Below are 23,033 nucleotides of genomic sequence, written 5' to 3'. Positions count from 1 at the left end.
GACAATTGAGAAGAAAGAACAGAAAGTTTTCATGGACTCCACCACTACTCTTTTGTTTTCCACACTGTCCACATGCCCCAGAGTTGTACAGTTGCTCCAACTGATAACCTATATGGACATAATTTCACCCAGAGTTCATCATTTGTGGCAGGGTTCACTTTTTTTTTGAGAGAGAGAGAGAGAAATTGCTCTGTAGCCCAAAGCTGGCCTCAAACCCTCAATCCTCCTGCCTCATCCTCCTGAGTGCCAGCGTAACAGGCATGTACCAAAATGCCCCCACCAGGCTTCACTCTTGATACCCATTCTCAGTGTTGGAACAAATGTCTGGCAGCATTATAGCACATACATAATAGTCTTGGTGTACTAAAATTCCTCTTTGTCTCATCTATTAACCCTTGCCTTCCCAGCTCCTGGCAACTTCTTTGTTGTTGTTGTTGTTGCTGTCTCCTTAGTTTTGCCATTTCTAGAATGCCACACAATTGAAGTTACTCACCCCCTTGAGATTTGCTTCTGCCTCTTGAAATATGCCTGCAAGATTCCTATTACCTGGCTTAAACAAGACCTGAACAATTATTACATCACTAGACATGATAACATAGAAGGGGTAATTTCATAGGGCCCCACTAAGAAATAAAGAACTAGAGGCAACTAGAGAGGTGGGAAAATCACCTTCCTCAGGCATGAGCCCCTCAGTTGGTTATCCAATAGCAAGTTGTCAGCCTTGACATCATGTACATACTAAATGTACTAAGCAAATTATAAATATACAACAAATAGAGGAAAAGAGGTAATGAATTTGAAAGGGAGAAAGATGAGAGAGGAGCTGATGTGAGAGGAAAAGGAAATGGGAAATGTTTTCATTATATTTTAATTTCAAAAAAATTAAAAGATACCTATTAATTTCTAATGACTTGATAATTATTTAGTGATGACTAGTATTCTATTGTGTGTTTGAAAACATTATATAGTATTCACCCATTGTTTTAATTCACTTTTATTGCTTTATGCATGTTTTTTTTTGCCTATACATGCATCTATCTGTGCACTATGTGCATGCAGTGCCCATGGAGGCCAGAAGAGGGCATTGAATCTCCAGGAACTGAAGTTACAGATGTTTAAGAACTGCCATGTGGGTGTTGGGAATCAAACCAGGTCCTCTGGAAGAGCAGCTGGTGGTCTTAAATGCTGAGCATCTCCCCAGCCCCAACCTATTCACCAACTGAAAGACATTCCAGCTGCTCCTGATGAACAAAATGCTAGCAGTATCCACATGCAGGCTTTGATAAACATATCTTTTCAGTTCACTTAGGTAAATACCTAGGAATATTGCATACGGTAAGAATATGTTTGAAATTAAAAGAAAGTGCTTAACTCACCATACCTTTTTACATTCCCACCAGCAATGAATTAGAATTTCTTTCATACATTCTTACCAACATTTGACATTGTTAGTGTTTAAGGTTTTATTATTTTAATTTTCCAGTCCCCTGATGATATATGTGTTGCTCTTTCTGTGCTTACTTGCCATCTACCCCCTACTCTCTCTCTCTCTCTCTCTCTCTCTCTCTCTCTCTCTCTCTCTCTCTCTCTCTCTCTCTCTCTCTCTCTCGTGTGTGTGTGTGTGTGTGTGTGTGTGTGTGTGTGTGTGTGTGTGTGTGTGTGTGTGTGTGTGAACCCATCTCCTCAGTGTTGGGATTATAAGACCTCTCTACCTTACTCTGTTTGCTCCCTCTTTCTTCTCTTCTCACTCTCCACTCTCTCTTTTTTGGCCATGTTCAGTCTGGACCCTTCCAGATGCCTCTGATTATTCTCTCCTTCTTAGCTAACCTAAATCTCCTCCACCATACCTAGGAACAGTCATGTCTCTTCATTTTTTTATTTTTTTCATTCGAATGTAAAGTGTCAAATTGCTTTCTAGGAAACTTGTCTTAATTTACAATCACAGCAGTAGTGAATGTGCAGCTATTTCCATTCAAATATCATCTCTGTGGAACTCTGACAGCTAAAGATATTTATAGGCTGGGGATGTGGATCAGAGGTATAGCATTGGCCTAACAGTCATGATGTTCTAGGTTTGATCTCCAACACAAAAGAGATGATAGATAGATAGATAGATAGATAGATAGATAGATAGATAGATACACAGATGATAGATAGATAATAGATAAATAGATAGGTAATAGATACATAGATAGATATATAGATAGATGATAGATGATAAATAGGTAGATGATTGATAGATTGTAGGTACATAGATGGTAGATAGATAGATAATCTTTGCCCTTTTTAAGTGTAAAAACATATGTTGAATAGGCCATTTTCTTGGCATCTAAAAACTTTGAACAACTGTTTGCCAAATAGTCATTTGCTAGCTGGTATATTCCTATCATCAATCCTAGTATTGGTATACTTTATTTGTAAACTATATGTTAATATGCCTGCTTATTTAAGCCACTGAGATATCCATTTTATATGTTTGTTGTTTTGCATTTAGTAAAAATGGAAATGCTTACATCAGAAAATTGCTAGTACATGCCAATGGTCCTTTGGGATTTCATACCTCGGTTCTCACAGAAATAATAGAACCTTTTGGAGTTGAAGAATCTGTGGAGAGTTCTTCTGTACATGGTTCTCTTAAAATTTCATATACTGGAAATACTTTCTACCACATTGAAATTACAACAGCAGGTAAGTATAAAAATCTATCTCTGATGGTTACAAAAAATAAAGTTACCTTTTGAGAAGACGTCATGTTCTTTTATGTTTTAAAGTGTGTGTGTGTGTGTGTGTGTGTGTGTGTGTGTGTGTGTGTGTGTGTGTCTGAATATTGAACCTAAAGCCTTGAATACACTAGGTAAGTACTCTACCACTATAGTACTATCCTTACTCTCAAATTCTTGTTCAACTGGCAATTAACCAAAATTTACAGATACTTAGGTTGCAAGATCAGTTGTTCATAATATAACAAAACATACCTACAACTTCACTACTATGTCCTCAGAAGTAGTGTGTATTATTTATTACAGTGACACTTATTTTTTCTTAAACAGTGATCAGAAGAAGTAAGAGAAAATAGGATTTTTGTGTCAATTAAAAATACATTTGGAGCCAGGCAGTGGTGGCACATGCCTTTAATCCCAGCACTGGGGAGGCAGAGGCAGGTGGATCTCTGTGAGTTTGAGGCCAGCCTGGGCTACAGAGTAAGTTCTAGGAGAGGTGCAAAGCTACAGAGAGAAACCCTGTCTTGAAAAAAAATCAAAATAAATAAATAAAAATAATAAAATTAAATTAAAAAAAGAAAAACTAAAAAATGTAATAAATTTTGCCGGGCAGTGGTGGTGCACGCCTCTAATCCCAGCACTCGGGAGGCAGAGCCAGACAGATCTCTGTGAGTTCAAGGCCAGCCTGGGAAAGGCGCAAACCTACACAGAGAAACCCTGTCTCGAAAAACCAAAAAAAAAAAAAATACATTTGGAATGTATTTTTAAAAAACTTTTTATAAAAGAGGCCAGGAGTGATGATACAATACCTTTAATCTAAGCACTTAGGAGGCAGAGGCTGGCAGATCTTTGTGAGTTTTAGGCCAATCTGATATAGATATTAAGTTCCAAGCTAGCCAAGGAGGTATAGAGAGACTTTGTGTCAATTTTTTTCAAAGACTATGACAATTTTGCCCTACATAATAAAAATGAATTTGAACAGGGTGGTGGTGAAGCACGCCCTTAATCCTACTCCAGAGGCAGAGGCACGGATATCACGGTGAGTTCAAGGCCAACCTGGTCGATAGAGTGAGTTCCAAGACAAACAGGGCTACACAGAGAAACCCTGTCTCAAAAACAAAACACGAAAGTGAAAAAAAAAAAAAGAGAGAGAAAGAAAGAGAATTTGAATCTTTGTCATAAAGGATGTTTCTATTTCTAAGTATTATCTGATAGATACACAACCAAAGTTAATATGGTTTGGGGCTACATAGGTAGCTCAATGATTAAAAGTATACACTGCTTTTGTGGAAAACCCAAGTTCAGTTCCCATCACCAACCTCAGCACTCAGAACAACCTGGAACTCCAACTCCAGGGGATTCAATGTCTCTGCTCTCTGAGGGCACCTATACCCACATACACAAATGCATAATAACTATACATAATTAAAACCTTTTTTTTTTTTTTTTTTAGTCTTTCAAGACAGAGTTTCTCTGTGTAGCTTTGAAGCCTGTCCTGGAACTCGCTCTGCAGAACAGGCTGGTCTTGAGCTCACAGAGATCTGCCTGCCTCTGTCTCCCAAGTGCTGAGATTAAAGGCATGAGCCACCACCACCCGGCAAATTAAAACCTTTTTAATTTAGTGAAGGATTTAGTTTTTACTCTGAGAAACTGTGAAGGTTTTGCTAGAAAATGACTGATCTGATTTGAGGTTAACAAGATCGCTTTGTCTTTGTGACTAGGCAGGAGACATAGACAGGCCACAGAGGAAGGCAGAGAAGCCAGCCAAAGGCAAGTCATTGGGTGGGAGATCATGTCAAACCTTAGGTTCCTTTTTCTTCTCCAATTGTCAAACCTGCACCTTGTCAAGCCAAGCATGCACAAGGCTCTGGGTTCAATCTCCAGCACACAGAGAGAGGTAAAAGAGAGGAAGAAGGACTGTGGTAAACCTGAAGGCCACCAGGTGGTTCACTTCTGAACCCTAGCACTTGGGATTCTGAGACAGGAAAATCATGAATTTGGGGTGAGCCTCAGCTACATAGTAAGAACCTGTATTGTTTTTCTTTTTTACTGAAAAAAACAAAATATATTTTGATCAAGTTTCCCCTCCCTCCAATTCTTCCCAGATACTCCCTAGCACTCTATTCTTCCAACTTTATGTTCCCCCTAAAAACAAACAACAAACACACAATACTCCCCCACAAAAACAGAAACCAAAATATACAAAGGAACAATAAGACAAAATGCCCAAACAAAACAAAATAAGACAAAAAATCTACAAAAATACCATTGAGTTTGTTTTGTGTTTGCTGACTCTTCCTGGGTATGAGACCTACCCTGCCTGAGCAGGCTCTGTGTGTGTGTGTGTGTGTGTGTGTGTGTGTGTGTGTGTGTGTGTGTGTGTGTGTTCCCATATCTACTACAGGAAGTGTCTCTGATGAGGGCTGAGTGAGGCACTAACACATGTGTATAGAAGAATGTCACTGAAAGTCACTTTATTGATATGTTCCTTTAGCAGAATAATAGTATTTGATTTTCCCCTAGGCCATAGCATATATAGTCTCAAGTTCTTCACCACTTTATCAGTGTCAAGTGTGACTTCTATCTCATAGAATGGGCCTTAAATCCATTCAAAAAGTGGTTGATTACTTCCATAATATTTGTGGCAATGTTGTGCCAGTATGTCTTGCAGACAGATCACTGTTGTAAATCACAGGATTTGTAGCAGGGTTGATAATTAACTATCTCCTCCGGCAGCATGCACACAGAGTACCTTCTAGTACCATGAACACTAATCAGTAGGCGTGAAGCTTCTAGTTAGGTACCAGCTTGACTTCTCTGTGTTTAATGAGATATATTAAATGTTGTCTTCATTGAAGGGCCTTACCAGCAGTTTGTGGAGAGTATCCAATGCCTTTGGTGATAGCCTGTGATGCTTGTGGCTTTTCATGGGGCCCTTTAGCCAACAACTCAACAAGATGTAACCCATTCCTGGCACTGGAGGTTTTACATGGTGGCATAAGATGTCTAGTTGGAACATTGTCCTCCTTATTATTTGGTGACTCCATTTAGATTCCTTTTATATATGAACATATTTTAGGCACAGTAGTAGGTTTCCATATGATTTTTAAATGACCTTTGATGTTGATTATTCCTCCCGTGTATTCCCTCCTTTTACTCTTCTCTTGAATCCGTATCCCTATTTGATCCTCCTATTTTAGTTTCCCTTTGTCTCTCCATAACAATATATTCTGTATATTTGGATCTTCTTTCTCCATCTTTTAGTTAATTTGACTAATGATTTTTCAATCTTCTATTTTCTCTAAGAACTAACTCTTCATTTCAAGATTTTTTTGTATTGTTTTTATTGTTGTTTGTTTTGATTTCATTGATTTCAGTCCTGAGGTTGATTATTTCTTGCTGTCTGTTCTTTTGGGGTGTTAATTCTTCTTGTTGTTCTAGAGCTTTCAGCTGTGCCACTAAGTTACTAATATGAGATCTCTCCAATTTTTAATGTAGGCACTTAGTGCTGTGAACTTGCCTCTTACAGCTGCCTTCATTGTGTCCCATAGGTTTGGGTATGTTGTGTTTTCATTTTCATTATTTCTTTCTTAATATCTGTCTTGACCCATTTTTCATTCAGTGGTGAGTTGGTGTCCATGAGTTTGTATACTTCCTGTTGTTGTTGATATCCAGCTGTAATCCATGGTAGTCAGATAGGATGCATGATATCATTTCATTTTTCCTGTAACTATTGATACTTTCTTTGTATCCAAGTATGCGGTCAATTGTGGAGAAAGTTCCATGAGCTTCTGAGAAGAAACTATATTCTTTGTGTGTGGGTGAATTACTCTGTATATGTCTGTAGGTTCATTTGATTTATGATACTCATCTCCAGAATTTCTCTGTTTAATTTTGTCTGGATGACCTGTCTATTGGTGAGGACCAAAGTTCAGATCCCAGCACCCATGTCAGTAGTCTCACTACTGTCTGTAACTCAAACTCCAAGCGATCTAATGACCTCTTCTATCCTCTCTGGAAACCTAGACACACATGTATGTTCATACACATGCAGAGGCACACAGATGCTGAAGTAAATAAAAATAATTTTTAAACTTTTCAAAGAATTCTTTGTATGTTTGAGATATGAGTCTATTATCATATATGTGTATTGCAAAATTTGTCCCAGTCTATGACTTGTCTATTAATTCAATTAACAATGTCATGAAACAGAAACTTAATTCCAATGAAATTAAGTATCTTGCTCATAGACCTGTTGTTAGCTGTCCATCTGTGACCTTATTGCCAAACTAAAAGCTGTCTAAAGTTATCTTTGAAAAGATCTACCTGGGCAGTGGTGTTGCACGCCTTTAATCCCAGCACTCGGGAGGCAAGGGAGGTGAATCTCTGTGAGTTCAAGGACAGCCTGGGCTACCAGGTGAGTTCCAGGAAAGGCACAAAGCTACACAGAGAAACCCTGTCTCAAAAAAAAAAAATCTAACTGTGGCATTTCACATCTAGATTTATGACACATTTGACTAAATTTTATGAAGTTGTAAGTTCTTTATCTAAGTTGTTTCTTTGCTTCTGCATGTCCCAGTCTTCCAGCCATGTGTTGAAAAGACTATACTTAATCTCTTCGTTTTCCTTTGCTTCTTTCTGAGAGATTAGTGTCAGTATTCGTAGGAGTTTATTTCTAGATTTTCTGTTCAATTTCCTTAATGTCCAGTCTTTCCCCCAAAACACACAATCTAAATGCCTGCAGCTTTATGGTAAGTCCTGAAAATTTTAGTAACAATTCTAAAAATTTGTTTTATAAACTTCTAGAATTACTATAATGTTATAGTATTACAGTATATTATTATTTTATCCATTCTCATCTTTTGTCTGTCCATGTAACATTTATAACTAAATTTTGAATATGATAAAAATAAATTTTTAGGATTTTAGTTGGAATTGTATTAAATATCAATCTTTCAAACTCTCCCTCTCTCCCATATTTTTCTTACTACATAGCCAAGTTCAGCCTCAGAATCAAATTCCTCTGCTTTCTCCTTTTTCCTTGATGGTACATGATTGATGCTATTATTTTAATTTGAAATCTAGGGCTGGAAAGTTAGCTCAGCAGTTAAAAGCATTAGTGTTTCTTACAGAAGACACAGTTTGATTTACAGCACCCACATGGTGGCTCAGAGCCATCTGTAACTCCAGTCCCAGAGGACCTGACATCTTCTTCTGCCTCTGCTAGCAGCAGGCATGGACATAGTATACTTACATACATGCAGCCAAAACAATAATACACATAATAAATCTAATTTTTTTCATTTAAATTAGAACTCTAAACATTCATGATTGAAATATAGGAAATTATTGACAAAAACACTAGGAAGGAAGAAAAAGACAGGTAAAGAATGAAGGGGGAGAGAGAGAAGGAAGTTTCTTCTGGTTTTTACCTGCTGGAAACTTGTTTTAGATTTATACCATTTAGCTAATGTGTATGCATTTTGCTTGCACATATGTTTGTGTATGGTGATATTTTATTTGTGCTGAAATGTGATTTTATTTGTATGTTAATAAATAAAGTTACCTGGGCATCAGATCTAATAGCAAGCCATTTGGCAGAAGTCTGGCAGTGGTAGCACATGCCCTTACTCAGATCACATGGCAGGCAAAGTCTGTGTGTTCAAGGACACAGCCAGCTTGGTGACACATGCCTTTAATCCAAGTACCAACCATAGAGACCTGGAGGTCTGTATAGACAGGCAGTGAATAAGAAGCCATGTGGTTAGGTTTAGAACCAATGAGAAGGCAGAAGAGAAAGTCAATAAAAAGACAGACACACAGGAAGTAGGTCTCTTTCTGAGGGGAAGGACAACAGCGACAGCGAGGGGTAAGAAGGCAGTCTTGGTATTAGCTTTTGGCTGCTGCTCTGACCTCTTGGGCTTTTAACTCTGCATTTGATGCTGTTCAGAATTAAATCTAAATTTGGTGCCCACATGGCAATAATTCATTAAAAACCACCCAGTGGCCTGGCTCTCTGGCTCCCAGTCTTGGCCCAGCGGCCAGGCTCCCTGGCTCCACCCAGCTCAGCCTGACCCAGGCCACAACTGAGCCAGAGTTTACAAGCCCCAGGCCCGGCCATAGCTACCGGTTGGGATGCATTTGACTGTAGTTGGAGCAGCTACACACAGCTGCAGCTAGAGCTGCTTGCAGTGGAATCACCAACTCACATGGTCAGAGCTTAAGGAAGCCAGAGCCCAGGCTTGACTCAGCTCAAGTGGGAGCACGGGGCTGGATTTCAGCTTTTAGCCTGAACATGTGGCTATGCTTTCTTTCTTTCTTTCTTCTTTCTTTCTTTTTCTTTCTTTCTTTCTTTCTTTCTTTCTTTCTTTCTTTCTTTCTTTCTCTCTCTCTGTCTCTCTGTCTCTCTGTCTCTCTCTCTCTCTCTCTCTCTCTCTCTCTCTCTCTCTCTCTCTGGATTCCCACCTCAGATGCTAGGTAGCTGTTTTGAAACTCCCTCAGATTTCTACTGTTCTAGGCAGACTTTGTAAGTCAATTAAGATATCAGATATTTTAAAGAAAAAACTAATTAAAAGAGCAAAATTTTTCCACATTAAAAATAAATGGGTATTATGTGTACAATAGAAGAAAATTGGACTTTGTCTGATAAAATTTTAGGCAGTCTGAAAATGGAACAACTATATGAGAAGATTAATGTTGATGGGATTATGCACATTATTACTTTCCCTATCCTTATTTTACTATTTAAAAAGATAGTCAATTTAAGTGCCAGGATAAAAGTTTTAGAAAAACCTGTTAAAATAAATTATAGAGAAATTCAGATTCAGATAGAAGAATTTAACAGTGAAATTATTACATGGTTGGATTATAAGGTTATAGAAAGAAAGCCTGTTTTCAAGCAATCAAACTTAATTTATGCAGTAACCATACAGCAGCTACCTGGTCAAGTGAATGCACAAAATAATTGGACTCCCATTGAAATGTTAGATTTAAGAAGGTTTAAGGAGGCAATAGTATCTTATGGCATGTATTCCCCATTTGTAAAGCAAATGTTAAAGTACTGGTCAGCTTGTAATAAGATTATTCCACAGGACTGGAAAGAGCTGGTAAATGCTCTCCTAGAACCCGGGGCACAGCTGCAGTGGCAAATGTGGTTCAGAGATGAAGCTAAAACCATAGAAAGTCAGTGGAGGGCTAGAGGTGTGGAAATCTCCCAGGATCAGCTTGTTGGAGAAGGCCAAAATGCTGCAATACAAAGACAGTGTTTATATGATAACAAAACCCTAATTCTATGTCAAATGGCAGCCTTGAATGCATGGGATAGAATTGAGGAAGCAGGAAAGAAAACTGAGTCATTCACAAAAGTTATACAGGGCCCAAAAGAATCCTTCATGGATTTCTTACAAAGACTGACTTCAGCAGTAAATAGAATGGTCCCAAAATCAGAAGTTAGCCACATAAAAATTGAATCTTTGGCTTTTGAGAACTTGAATGCAGCATGCAAGAGAATAATCAGGCCATTAAAGGCAAGATCTGCACCCTTGGAAGATTGGATTAGAGACAAATTTAATGTTGAGTCTCATGGCCATGATGATATGTGGATAGGAAAAGCAATTTCAAGAGGTTTGAGGAATGTCAGATGTTTTAGATGTGGAAGTCAAGGACATTTGAAAATGGACTGTAAACAGGGCATTCCTAGAAACAATGTTTCTTCAAGGAACAATGGCAACAGAATGTCCCTTCCTTCTGGGGTATTCAGAAAATGTGGTAAGGGTAAACATTGGAACAACAAATATAGATCAACAAGGGACAGACAAGGTATTCTTTGCCTCAGTCTTCGGGAAACTCCCAGAGGGGCCTCAGGCAAGCCCCCTCAACAAATCCAGTTCAGACCTTTCCTGCAGTTGTAGAAGAAACCTCTACTCAGAGCAATTAAATAACCAAATGCCTATTGGAATAAACCAGGCTGCTCAGGGTGATGGAACAGCTGAGACAGAGAGAATAGAAAATTCAGGAGAAAACATAAAGAAAATTTTTTGGCAAACTTCTACAAACGAACAAGTACCAAAATTAACAATAAGAATAAATGATGTTTTGTTGTCTGGTCTGGTAGACACAGGTGCTGATGTGACCATAATTGCACCAGAATTGTGGCATCCAACGTGGCCTCTTCAGGAGGTAAATGTTCAGCTGTTAGGAATTGGAACATTATCTCAAGTGAAACAGAGTGCAAGATGGCTCGAATGTATAGGTCCATAAGGACAGAGAGGAAAATTAAAACCATATGTGGCTATCATAGCTATGAACTTGTGGGGTCAAGACCTGTTACAACAATGGAATACTCAGATTAACATACCTCCAACCTCAGAAACAAATCATAAACTAGCACATGTTTCTGAGAGAAAAATTAGAAGGTATGATTCTAATGAGTGGTCACCAGCCATCCAGATTGTACAAGAACAGAGCACAACAACTGATGATCTTCCAAAACACCAACAGTACTACCTTTAAAATGGTTAACAAACAAGCCTGTATGGGTTTAGCAATGGCCTTTAACAACAGAGAAACTCCAGGCTTTAGAAGAGCTGGTAGAAGAACAGTTAAATGCTCAGCATATTGAAGAATCAACCAGCCCTTGGAATTCTCCTGTATTTGTTATTAAAAAGAAATCTGGTAAATGGAGAATGGCAACAGACCTTAGAGCAATTAACAAAGTAATTCAGCCAGTGGGCTCTCTACAATCTGGAATTCCTTTGCATACTCTGTTACCTAAAGGATGGCCTCTCATAGTTACTAATTTAAAAGACTATTTCTTTTCAATACCCTTACAAGAAAAAGACAGGGAATGATTTGCCTTCACAGTACCTACTTATAATAATTCTCAACCAGTTAAGAGATATCAATGGAGAGCCCTCCCACATGCAATGTTGAAAAGTCCAACTTTGTGTCAATATTTTGTACAACAGCCATTGGAAGTGATACGTAAAAAATTTCCTAAATCCAAAACTTATCATTATATGGATTATATTTTACTAGCTGACTCAAATGCAGATACTTTAGAAAGAATATTTGAAGAAGTAAAGAAAATTTTGCCTTGCTGGGGATTACAAATTGCTCCTGAAAAGATACAAAGAGGAGATTCTATTAATTATTTAGGATATAAAATAGGACTACAAAAAATTAGACTCCAAAAGGTGCAAATTAGGAGAGATCGATTACAGACTCTTAATGACTTTCAAAGATTATTGGGAGACATTTCTCATCTATGAACTATAGTTGGGGTAAAAACTGATGAGCTGAATAATTTGTTCAAAACCTTAGAGGGTGACAAGGACTTAAATAGTCCAAGAGAATTGTCACCTGAAGCTGAGAAAGAATTGGCCTTGGTAGAAAAGAAAGTACATGAAGTACAAATGGATCATATTGATCCAACGCTGGATTGCATTTTGGTCATTTTACCCTCTAGGCATTCTCCTACAGGAATTTTAATGCAGAGGGAAGAAGTCCATATAATGCAGCAGACAGTATAATGCAGTTCAAAAATTGGAATTGTATACTATTCTGTTGGTAATAATGGATTTTTCAGAACCTCTCAACAAAGTTACTGACTCTCAGTATGATGAAAGAGTGGTATTTCATATTGAGACTGCAGAATTTATCCCTGATGAGTCATAATTAACTTCACTATTTACTCAGTTACAATATATAATCAGGAAAAGCAGTCATTCTTTATATATAACTCACATCTGATCCCAAATGGGTCTGCCAGGCCCTCTAGCACAAGGTAATGATGAGATTGATAAGTTATTGGTAGGAAATGTGCAGGAGGCCTCAGAATTTCATAAAAAGCATCATGTCAATAGTAGAAGTTTAAAAAAGGAATTTTCCATAACCTGGCAACAAGCCAAGAAAATTGTAAGGAAATTTCCTACTTGTTCCTTTTACAATCAGACTCCATTACCAGCAGGATGTAACCCAAAGGGCACTCAGAGGAATGAAATCTGGCAGATGTATGTGTTTCACTTTGCAGAATTTGGAAAATTGAAATATGTACACCATACCATTGATACTTATTCAGGATTTCAATGGGCAACTGCTTTGAGCTCTGAAAAAGCTGATTCTGTAATCACACATTTGCTAGAAGTTATGGCCATAACGGGTATACCTGCACAAATTAAAACTGACAATGCTCCATCATATGTCTCTGTTAAAATGAAACAGTTTTTTGCTTATTACAATATAAAGCATATTATAGGTATACACACATAATCCTACAGGCCAAGCAGTTACAGAAAGATCAAACAGAACTCTAAAGGATATGCTAAATAAACAGAAAGGGGTAACAAAACCCCCCAGAAATAGACTGCATAATGCTCTATTAACTTTGAATTTTCTCAATGCTAATGAGAAAGGAACAACAGCTGCAAAGAGACATTGGATAATAGAAAAACTACAGAATTAAATCTGCCCATATACTTCAAGGATGTGCTCAGAATGGAAACCAGGATATATGTTACGTTGGGGAAGAGGTTTTGCTTTTGTTTCTACAGGAGAAGATAAGCTGTGGATACCATCAAAATTGATAAATGTTTGATTTGAACAAGAGAGACCTCTTAAATAGAAGAGATGATAGTTCATCATCCAGCATGACCATCCAATTGAAACTAACTTATACCATTAACACATGCCTTTTCATTTAATCAGATATAACTTGCCAAAAGGGAACCTCCCCAAAATTAGTCTTGGGGAAAGGTTTTTGTTTTTGACTTTTAGGAGAATGAAGGGTAAGGAATCTGAAGAACCCTGAACAAATGAGACATCTGAAGAAAAAGGACAAATTCTCAAAAAAAAGGTCCCAAGAAAAAGATTAAAATGGCCTATTGGTATATCATCTATAAAATTTCATAGGTCTTCCTAAATGTTTTTTTCCACACTTCTCTAAAGACATTGAACACTATTGGTCTTCTTGTAGTCCCAGTTCAATTAAAATTAAAGCTAGCTTTGGAGTTGGAGAATGGCTCTCTCCTTTTTAAACCCGAGCATGCTGTTAAAAGGAAAATAAAAACTCCCTGTATCAGACCAGAAGAAAGAGCCATCATATGATATGGGACAGGAGGAAACAAACAAACAAACAAACAAAATTTAAGGGACTATTCTATTACTACTAATCTCAATTCTTTGATTATATTCTGATTCTTTAAACTTTTCTTGAAGTATGAATTTTATATCAATTTACAAGATTAATATATATAATATATATATATTAAACTTTGTTAAGATATTAATGGTCATACAGAGTACTGACTAGTTCTAGAAAATGTGTTCAATTAACTGCCAATACATGTCTTTGTGTTCGAGTCTTTATCAGTGTTCTGCAGGAAATCATGACCAGGCCTAACATCAAATTTGAAGTCTCCAGGAAGAAGATGGGGCCCCACAACAACTATTCTATGTGGACAATAATAATACCACTAAGCTGACAAATATCATCTACAGATCAGCTTTGGACTACAAACTACTAAGAGCAATTTTGAGATGGCTAGCGGAGATGATCCAGTTTCACAGACTACTAAAAATAAAGACTTGAAATAAGCCCTGACCTTTGGCATTATGCACAGACTGGACAACAAAGGATATAGCTACCTTCCTAGAATTTGACAATTAACCCAAAATTTTTCTTTTCAGAATAAAGATACCTTCGCCCATATCCAGCCAGCAATTTTAAGAATACGATGCCCACATTCCCAAAGAGGTGCTGTGGGGCAGGTGGTTTTTTTTTTTTTTTTTTTTTTTTTTTTGGTCTTTTAATGGGTTTTGTGTCTGAGATAAGTTTCATTGTTTAGGAGGGTTGGCTAGAAGTTTTTGTTAAGGGTTAGGAAAAGGGCTAAGCAAAGGAGACTAGATTTAAGGTTCTTGTTAAAAAAAAAGAATATATGGAAATGATTGTATAGAGGGTAGATTATTCAATCTACTCAGAAAAATAAAGAGAAGATATAGATACAATACAGATAAAAAGATAGATTTTTGAATCTACTTTTAAAAGACAATGACTAGTTTTAAATACTTTACATTGGATTGGATTTTTGTATATTGTATACAAATTATATATATTGAGATTGATATTGTTAGAAAATGCCATACATATATTTCTAATCTTGTTCAAGATATTGTACTTATACCATTCAGTTAACAATATAATGCAATTTGCTGATCCTTGAATGTTATTAGTACCAACTCTTAGGATATAAAGGAATGAAAGTTTTTAGTTAGACATTACAATCGAACTTATAGTCATATTAGATAAGTTTTCAAATCAAGCAGATATATTTTTGATAGACAAGTCATCTTCAAACCCTTCATAGATCTACAGAATATGGCATGTAAAATGTTTTAATAACTTAGAAATTTTTTCTTTTTTTATGACTATGAGACATGTCGGCTCCTGGCAGTACCAATCTACTTCAGAGAAAATATGGGCATTGAAGAAACTGCATATCGAATTAACTTTCACTGTGGCAAAAGTTAGCCACTGGACAACAAAGTATCCTCGAATTGACTGCTGACAAACAGGACAAAATGGACAGACAGGACACGAAACAAAGGACTACCGATTCTTGCCAAGACAAGTGTGGTTGTGGCTTTAACAAAAGGCATCTTCTGAGGCCAGGACAATATGGCACCATCCCTGAAGTGGCCTTTACAATCCGGAAAAGGTATAGTTCCCCTTTCTTTGAAGGCAGCTGAACCGTCAGTGGACTGATGGCTTCTGGTGTGCAGTGCAACAGCAGCTGAAACAGTTATTCTTGAAAGAGTAGCTAAGCTGACAGAGTCTAACCTCTCAATGGTAGACTGGCATTTAATAGAGGGATGTGGAGAAGGATGGGATGCTGAGATGAAGCCACACACACAAGCCAAGAACAATGGACAGCTGAATTTTAAAAAAAAATTCAACAATTTCCAGAATTTAAAATCCTGAATCATGACAGGACACTAGTGGAATTCAGGTGTTTCTGGTACATGGACTATTCTCACCAAATGTGATATTGAACTGTTGGCCTTGTATACATTCTACTTCACAAATGAGTCTGTCAGATAAGCTAAACCTATAGGCTGAAGATGATGCCCCAACGCTTCAGAGAAACCTCAGGTGACTGTCCAGGCAGCTGGCTGTTTCTGTCAACTCACAATTTTTTGGAAGCTGCTTGCGTGCACTTCCTGTTTTTATTTTTGTTAGGTAATATTATTTCCTTCTTGGGTCTCTGAGGGAGTTAAAGATTAGTTAGAGTTATAGTTCAAAATCAATTATAGTTAAAGATTAGATAGTTATAGTTTTCCTTGTTAAGAATTTTAGAAAAGAAATTCATGAAGAGGTGTAAGTGTATTGAAAGACATTATAAAATAGTTCTGTTAGTAATATAAGTTAGAATAGAAAGTGAATTAGGTATATTTTGGACTTACCAAAATAGGATAGATAATGGAATATTTTCTCTGAGTTTGTCAAATGCAAATGGACTAGACATTGTTTAGGTATTTATTGCTTGTATATATTGTATATAGTTATTTACTTATTTTACATAGTTTTGCTTATATTAGTTATAACTTTTTTCCCTTTTTATTTTTATTAGAATAGAAGGAGGAAATATGGTGATATTTTATTTGTGCTGAAATGTGATTTTATTTGTATGTTAATAAATAAAGTTACCTAGGTGTCAGAGCTAATAGCAAGCCATTTAGCAGAAGTCTGGCAGTGGTAGCACATGCCCTTAATCAGATCGCATGGCAGGCAAAGTCTGTGTGTTCAAGGACATAGCCAGCTTGATGACACATGCCTTTAATCCAAGTACCAACCATAGAGACCTGGAGGTCTGTATAGACAGGCAGTGAATAAGAAGTCATGTGCTTAGGTTTAGAACCAATGAGAAGGCAGAACAGAAAATCAGTAAAAAGACAGACACACGGGAAGTAGGTCTCTCTCTGAGGGGAAGTATGACAGTGACAGCGAGGGTTAAGAAGGCGGTCTTGGTCTTAGCTCTTGGCTGCTGCTCTGACCTCTTGGGCTTTTAACTCTGCATTTGACCCTGTGTTTCTTATTTAGTAAGACCGTTCAGAATTACATCTACATATGTGTACTATGCACACAGTACCTTTGGAAGTTGAGTCCCCAGGACTGGAGTGACAAATGGTTGTAACCACCATGTGGGTTTTGGGAACCAGACCTGGGTCCTATGAAGAATAGCAAAAGCTCTTGACTACTGACCCATCTCTCCAGGTTTCTGCTGAGAATTTTATAGAAAAATGGTAAACATTAAAGTATAGCTTTGTGTACCACATATTCTTAATGAATTTTCTACAAAATGCTGTGTTTTAATTGTACTGAAGTTTGGAAAATGTGTTCTCAAGCCATGATCATATTTTCAAAACTCGGATGAAACATTGCTAATTATGGTCACATTTGCTGAGTCAGCATTAACTGTTTTCTTTTATACCAAATATTCTGTTTTATCTCAAGGTTCCCTAGCAAATTTTTCAGATGCAGATGTAGAAAAGACTGTGGTGAGACCTGGCTACAGCAGCTTCCTGATCACAGAAGTTAGAGATCTAAAGAATGTTTTATCCCTGGCTACTATGCCTCATAAAATAAAATCACCTTTGAACTTCCCAGAAAATTCTTGGTTCTTATACAGCTTTGGCTCAACAAAAGGACGGAATTGGACCATAAGTTTAAAACCATGTAATTATTGGGTTCAACAAGATGATCATGATATTGTATCCCTCAATGTTGTGAAGTATCTTGATGTGGGAACCAAAGCAAATTATGGACTTAAGTTGATTCCTAATACAAGAGGTAAGTTCTCTTTTATAGAAAAAGTAAAAAAGAGTTATTTCTTTTCTTAAGTATGAAACATAACTCTTTGCTATTCAGTTTGGCTTCTGTGATTGCTAGGATTCTACTACTAACAGAGTTAATTCTAATTATGGTTAATGACAAAAATTCTAGGTTGTGTATTAAATGTTTTATAGACATTTTTAATGTTTGCAGTCACCCTAAAAGTCTAGATAATAATAATTTTATAAATGAGGAAATGAAGGTAAATTGTAGCATGGATTTTTTTTTGTCCTTCTAAATGAAACCCTCCTAATTTCTTTGTTATGGCAATATTTCTCTTAGGCATTTTTAAATAGATTTATTTTTATTTTGGGTCTATGAGTATATTGCCAGTAATATCTGCCCTATATGTCTGCGCATGGAGGCTAGAAGAGGGTATCAAATCCCCTGGAACTCAGTGACACATGTGTAAGATAACATGTGAGTGCTGGGAATCAAACTAAGATCCTCTACAAGAACATCAAGTGCCCTTAACCATCTCTCTAGCTCCTATTTCAGGTATTTAATTCAAGCCAAATGGATTTTACATAAAATACTATATTATATCTTATATTTTGGCATATTTATCGTAAAAACATGTAAAGCTAGGCTGGTAGGATGTCTCAGCAAATTAGGGCACTTTTTTTGGTTTTATAAAATGCAGTTTTATTTTATGTTACTCCGCTGTTACATAGGGCATACCATTTTCACAAAGCTTTTTTGGGACTACAGTCAATGATTAGCAAACACACAGCTCTCTGAAGAACAGTCATTGAACACACTGGACACCCTCTCACATGTGCACGAATCTGCATGGAAAAGTACTCAACTTTAGACTTGGACGTGTGTTCTTATTTCCCCTTTCTAGTGGATTAAGAAAGGACATGCATTTTAATTTGCCCAAAGCAATGCTTATGTTCTGGCAGCAGCATGCTACTTCTATTACAAGGTAAAGTGAATACCAGAGCTACAAAGGCAGGAGATGTAAGTGAATTTTTATTGGGAAGGAAGTTGTCAACTCAAACAACAGCAAATGAAGAATGCATGAAGGAAACTCCCTGTTGTCACAGACAGACGTGACTCCAAGAATATGTGACACAGGAGACATTTCCATCTGTGACCTCAAGACTGGATGCATTAAGAGCTTTTCCCGTTCAATCTAACACTTCTGGATTCCTACTAAAAAGGAGTATGCAGGAAGAGTATGGAAAGGTTGCTTCTGAAAGGAAACCCCTAAAGAAGGGTCAGAGAGGGAATACAGAAATCAGGAAGTTATTATTACAATTACTTTCTTTCTTTCTTTCTTTTTTTTTTTTTTTTTTTTTTTTTGGTTTTTCAAGACAGGGTTTCTCTGTGTAGGTTTGGTGCCTGTCCTGAATCTCGCTCTATAGACCAGGCTGGCCTCGAACTCACAGAGTACTTTCAATTATAATGCACTGCATTTCCATATCTTCACAGTAATACAAACACGGCCACTTGTAGAACTGGTTCAGATGCCAGAAATACCAAATGCACTGTCAGTCCACTACACAAGTGTCTGGAACTTAATTGTGTGTGTATGAAATAAAACTATTGATACTCTTCTACAGCAGTAACTGCACACCAGGAAGGCTGAGACAACACAAATCAAGGGATGGAGTTTTCCTAAAGCTGAAGTATGAAAAGACTATAAACAGTTGATCCCATACATATGAATGGGCTTCCTTGCTAGAGGAAATCCAAGTGGAATAAGGAATGGAAATGTAAAAAGGTTTTCTTGAGGGGACAGAGGATGACACCCAGAATGCCTTTAGTTTTCAGCCCCCTCTGCTGCATCACATTCTTTTCCTGTCCTATTTCCATAATGTTATGTTGTCTCTAAGCAACTGCATGATGAGGGTGCTGTCTCTGTAGGAGTCTTCATTCAGTGTATCAAGCTCTGCGATAGCCTCATCTAAAGCCGTTTTAGCCAATGTGCAGGCAAGCTCTGAATTATTAAGGATCTCGTAGTAAAAAACAGAAAAGTTAAGAGCCAGCCCCAGGAGGATTGGATGTGTACATTGCTTCTCTTTCTTGCTTATATCAAATGCCTCTTGGTAGGCTCCTTGGGAATTATCTATCATTTGTTTTCGATCATCGCCACATGCTACTTCAGCAAGATACTGGAAATAATCTCCCTTCATCTTCAGATAGAAGACCTTACTCTTGGGTTAGTTGCCTTGGCTCTTAAAAACTTATCCAACAATTCCAGGACCGTGGTGCAGATGGACCTCAGCTCCGACTCCACTTTCTCCCGATAGTCCTTGATCAGCTGCAACTTCTTGCCGGAGGTTTCAGTCTTTTGCTCGATGCTCGAGATGACCCTTCAGGCAGACCTGCGGCCCTAGACTACTTTCTTGTATCCCACTGACTGTAGCTGGAGATTTCTCCAGTCCTGCTCAGGCCCCCCGCAGTTCTGCAGCCCATTTATAAAATAATCACTCGCCGGGCGGTGGTGGCGCATGCCTTTAATCCCAGCACTCGGGAGGCAGAGCCAGGCGGATCTCTGTGAGTTCGAGGCCAGCCTGGACTACCAAGTGAGTTCCAGGAAAGGCGCAAAGCTACACAGAGAAACCCTGTCTCGAAAAACCAAAAAAAAAAAAAAAAAAAAATCACTCAGAAGCTCATATTAGTTAAAATTGTTTGGCCCTTAGCTCAGGCTAACTATTGACTAGCTCTTACATCTTAAATTAATCCATTTCTATAAATCTATAGTTTGCCATGTGTCTTGTGGTTTACCAGTATGTTACATCTTGTTACTCCTGGAGGCAGCTGGCAGAGAAGCCTTGGACTTCCCAGAATTCTCCTCTCTCCTTGTCCCGCCTATACTTCCTGCCTGGCTACTGGTCAATCGCTTTATTTATCAATCAATCATCCACAGCAACCTACAGCAGGTTGCGCTCATCTTTGGACAGCTCGGAGCCCTGCTCACTCACGGCTTTAATGCAGGTGGCCATGTCATCATAGCACTTGGCCTGCTCGGCCAGCTTGGCCTTCTGGATAAGCTCAGTCTTCTCCATGGCAAGTGAGGGCAAGTGCCAAGCCAGATCCGGAGTCCTCCTTCTAGTCTCCATGACTGCAACACGAGTCGAAATTAGGGCACTTTCCACCAAGACTGTTACCTCAGAACCACAACCAACGTAGTAAAGAGAAAGAACTAAGAACCAAGTCCCACAGGTGGTCCTCCAACCTTCCAAAGAAGGTTGGAGAAGAATAACCTGTCTACCTATTGGCCAGCACTTAATTATATGATTCAGCTCTTTATTAAAACAATCAGGTGCCTTAGGCAGGCAAGGTAAAACAGTGACACATCTTTACATAGTGTGATTAAATAGCCTGCAACAGTCTGGTCCAAAGTAAAGGACAGATCTGAAATGAAGATGGGAATGCCAGGCTTTTGTCTTTTTGGTTTCCTGGTGGACCCTGGTGAAAGTTGATGTTTTATAACAAAAGCAGTTTCTAGGTGCCTGTTATCCGACAAGTCAGAGATGTCAAACTTTTTATCCCATTTGAGTCACTCTTCAGATGTCTGCAAGTTCATGTGAAGCTTCAATGCTTTTAGCCAAGCTTTTAAGGCCCTACAAAGTGGCATGCACAACTGTTAGAGCTCACATAGAAGAGGTCTTATCCACATAAAGACAAATGTGAAGACACTAATGTATGACATCCAAAATTCATAATATCTTAATTTCTATAGGTGCCACTTATCTATTAAGAGGTAAGGGGCCCAGAGTTTCTTTGTCTTCTATCCCCTGGCTGTCACTAACTGCCTTGGCTTTGCCTCGGAGTGGGTACAAATCCAGTAAACAATGCCAGGAGATTACAGAGTGAAGGAAAGGCTTTCTTCTTCCATCAAGAAAGAATACACTGGGAATAATTTCCAAAGCAATTTCTCCTGGGGAAAAAAAGGCAAAAAAGCTGTGCTTTTCTTTTCCTTTACTGAGAAAACGTATCCATACGTTCATAGGTGTGTTGTTAGATGGAAACATCCTTGAGTATGCTCAGTTCAAGTTCAAGGTCATGCGTTGTTCAAAAGAGGGGGTGGCAGGTAGGAATTCCACAGGGCAGAAAATGTAGTATTACAGTGAGCAAAGTTTACCCTAGGTTGCCTAAAAAGAGTGAGTCAGAGAGACTGGGATGTTTTCTGATTCCTAGGTTTCTCTGGAGGAGATTTTCCCAAACCAGTCAATATCACCTACAAGTCTCTGAAGGAGCACTAGAGAGACGGCTCCCATGGCTCTTTATAGAACTGAGTTCAGTTCCCAGCGCACACAAAAACTTTTCAGGGATAGCAATAGTCATTTTAAAGGCATCAGCTTCCTCAGCTCCATAGTTGTATGTAATTGTACCTACAAATACCTGCCTAGTACCAGACATAACCAGTAGTACCCAAGTGGCCTTGCTATCCTTTGAGAACCTGGATGAGAAGTGAGGAGTGGAAGGGAAATCCATGTTCTGAGGGAAATATCTGTGAAGATAAAGTTTTCTAAGAACTATTAAATTGCCAATCATTATTGAGTTGTTTCTACAATTTTCATTATATAATGTTAGCTGTTGGCACTGTTTCCATAGGTATGAAACTACTTCAAGTCCCACCAGTCATTGTGGTTGTTGGAAACCCAGCCTTACTGGAAGTTAAGACGGAAGGCTATTTTGATGTCACTGATAGTTACAATTTGAATGCTCATGTAGCTAGCAAATTTTTCCATAAAGTAAGAGTTTTTTAAATTATAAAACAATCTATTAAAATAGAAAATATAGACTTAGTAGCTATGAAAGACAAACAATCCCTCTATCAAAGGTATAAAGTACACTTAACATGTATAATATTTTATAAGGCAGGGTGGATATTTTGATAATGGCTAGACACTCTGCTCAGGAGTGTTGTACACCTTTAAATTCAGCACTCTGGGCTCAGGAGCAGGCAGAGATATCTGAGAGATTGAAGCTAGCCTGGTATATATAGTGAGTTCCAGACCAGTCAGGGCTATGTAGTAAGAGAATCTTAAAAGAATAAAAATTAAAAAGCTTTTATATTTTTACATTTTTAAAACTTTTTTCTAATTTCATCTTTTGTGTTCTCTTCATTGTTAATCAGAATTTCTCTCTTGCTCTTTTCTGTCCCTCCAATTCATTTTCTTTTTCTTTTTCTCTTCTTTTGATTTCTTATTTCTATCCCATGCCCCTTCCTGTTTCCATATTTTACCTTAAATGTTTTGAAACTCAAACCACACTCCACATTATTTTTAGCCATTTTATTTTATATGGTTATTGATAGCATAGTGCGTGGCTTTAAATATATTTTGTTATATTCCTATATCTGATTTAGTTTGATAATGCTATGCATATGTCAGTTTATTTCCCTCCTACATGCTGCTAGGGTTCTAATGGTCAGCTTTAACTACCAACTTGGCATAATCTACAATCAC

At 37.8% G+C, this 23,033-nt stretch overlaps 1 protein-coding gene and 1 pseudogene across 1 annotated transcript in view; one reads left to right on the top strand and one right to left on the bottom strand.

Moving 5' to 3' along the window:
* The window catches only part of LOC128110625 (cation channel sperm-associated auxiliary subunit beta-like), a 195,021-nt gene that overhangs the window by 143,276 nt on the left and 28,712 nt on the right, over positions 1–23,033 (top strand). The window contains exons 17-19 of the mRNA XM_052738258.1: positions 2,495–2,688; positions 17,230–17,565; positions 22,177–22,316. Coding sequence (XP_052594218.1) covers positions 2,495–2,688; positions 17,230–17,565; positions 22,177–22,316 — 670 coding nt within the window. The remainder of the gene's footprint in view (positions 1–2,494; positions 2,689–17,229; positions 17,566–22,176; positions 22,317–23,033) is intronic.
* LOC128110853 (14-3-3 protein theta-like) lies at positions 19,376–20,624 on the bottom strand (annotated as a pseudogene).

This window comes from Peromyscus californicus, unplaced genomic scaffold (assembly GCF_007827085.1).
Source record: "Peromyscus californicus insignis strain IS unplaced genomic scaffold, ASM782708v3 Scaffold_15__1_contigs__length_86483966, whole genome shotgun sequence".
Taxonomy (NCBI): domain Eukaryota; kingdom Metazoa; phylum Chordata; class Mammalia; order Rodentia; family Cricetidae; genus Peromyscus; species Peromyscus californicus.
This window is presented reverse-complemented; position numbering and strand designations above follow the sequence as displayed.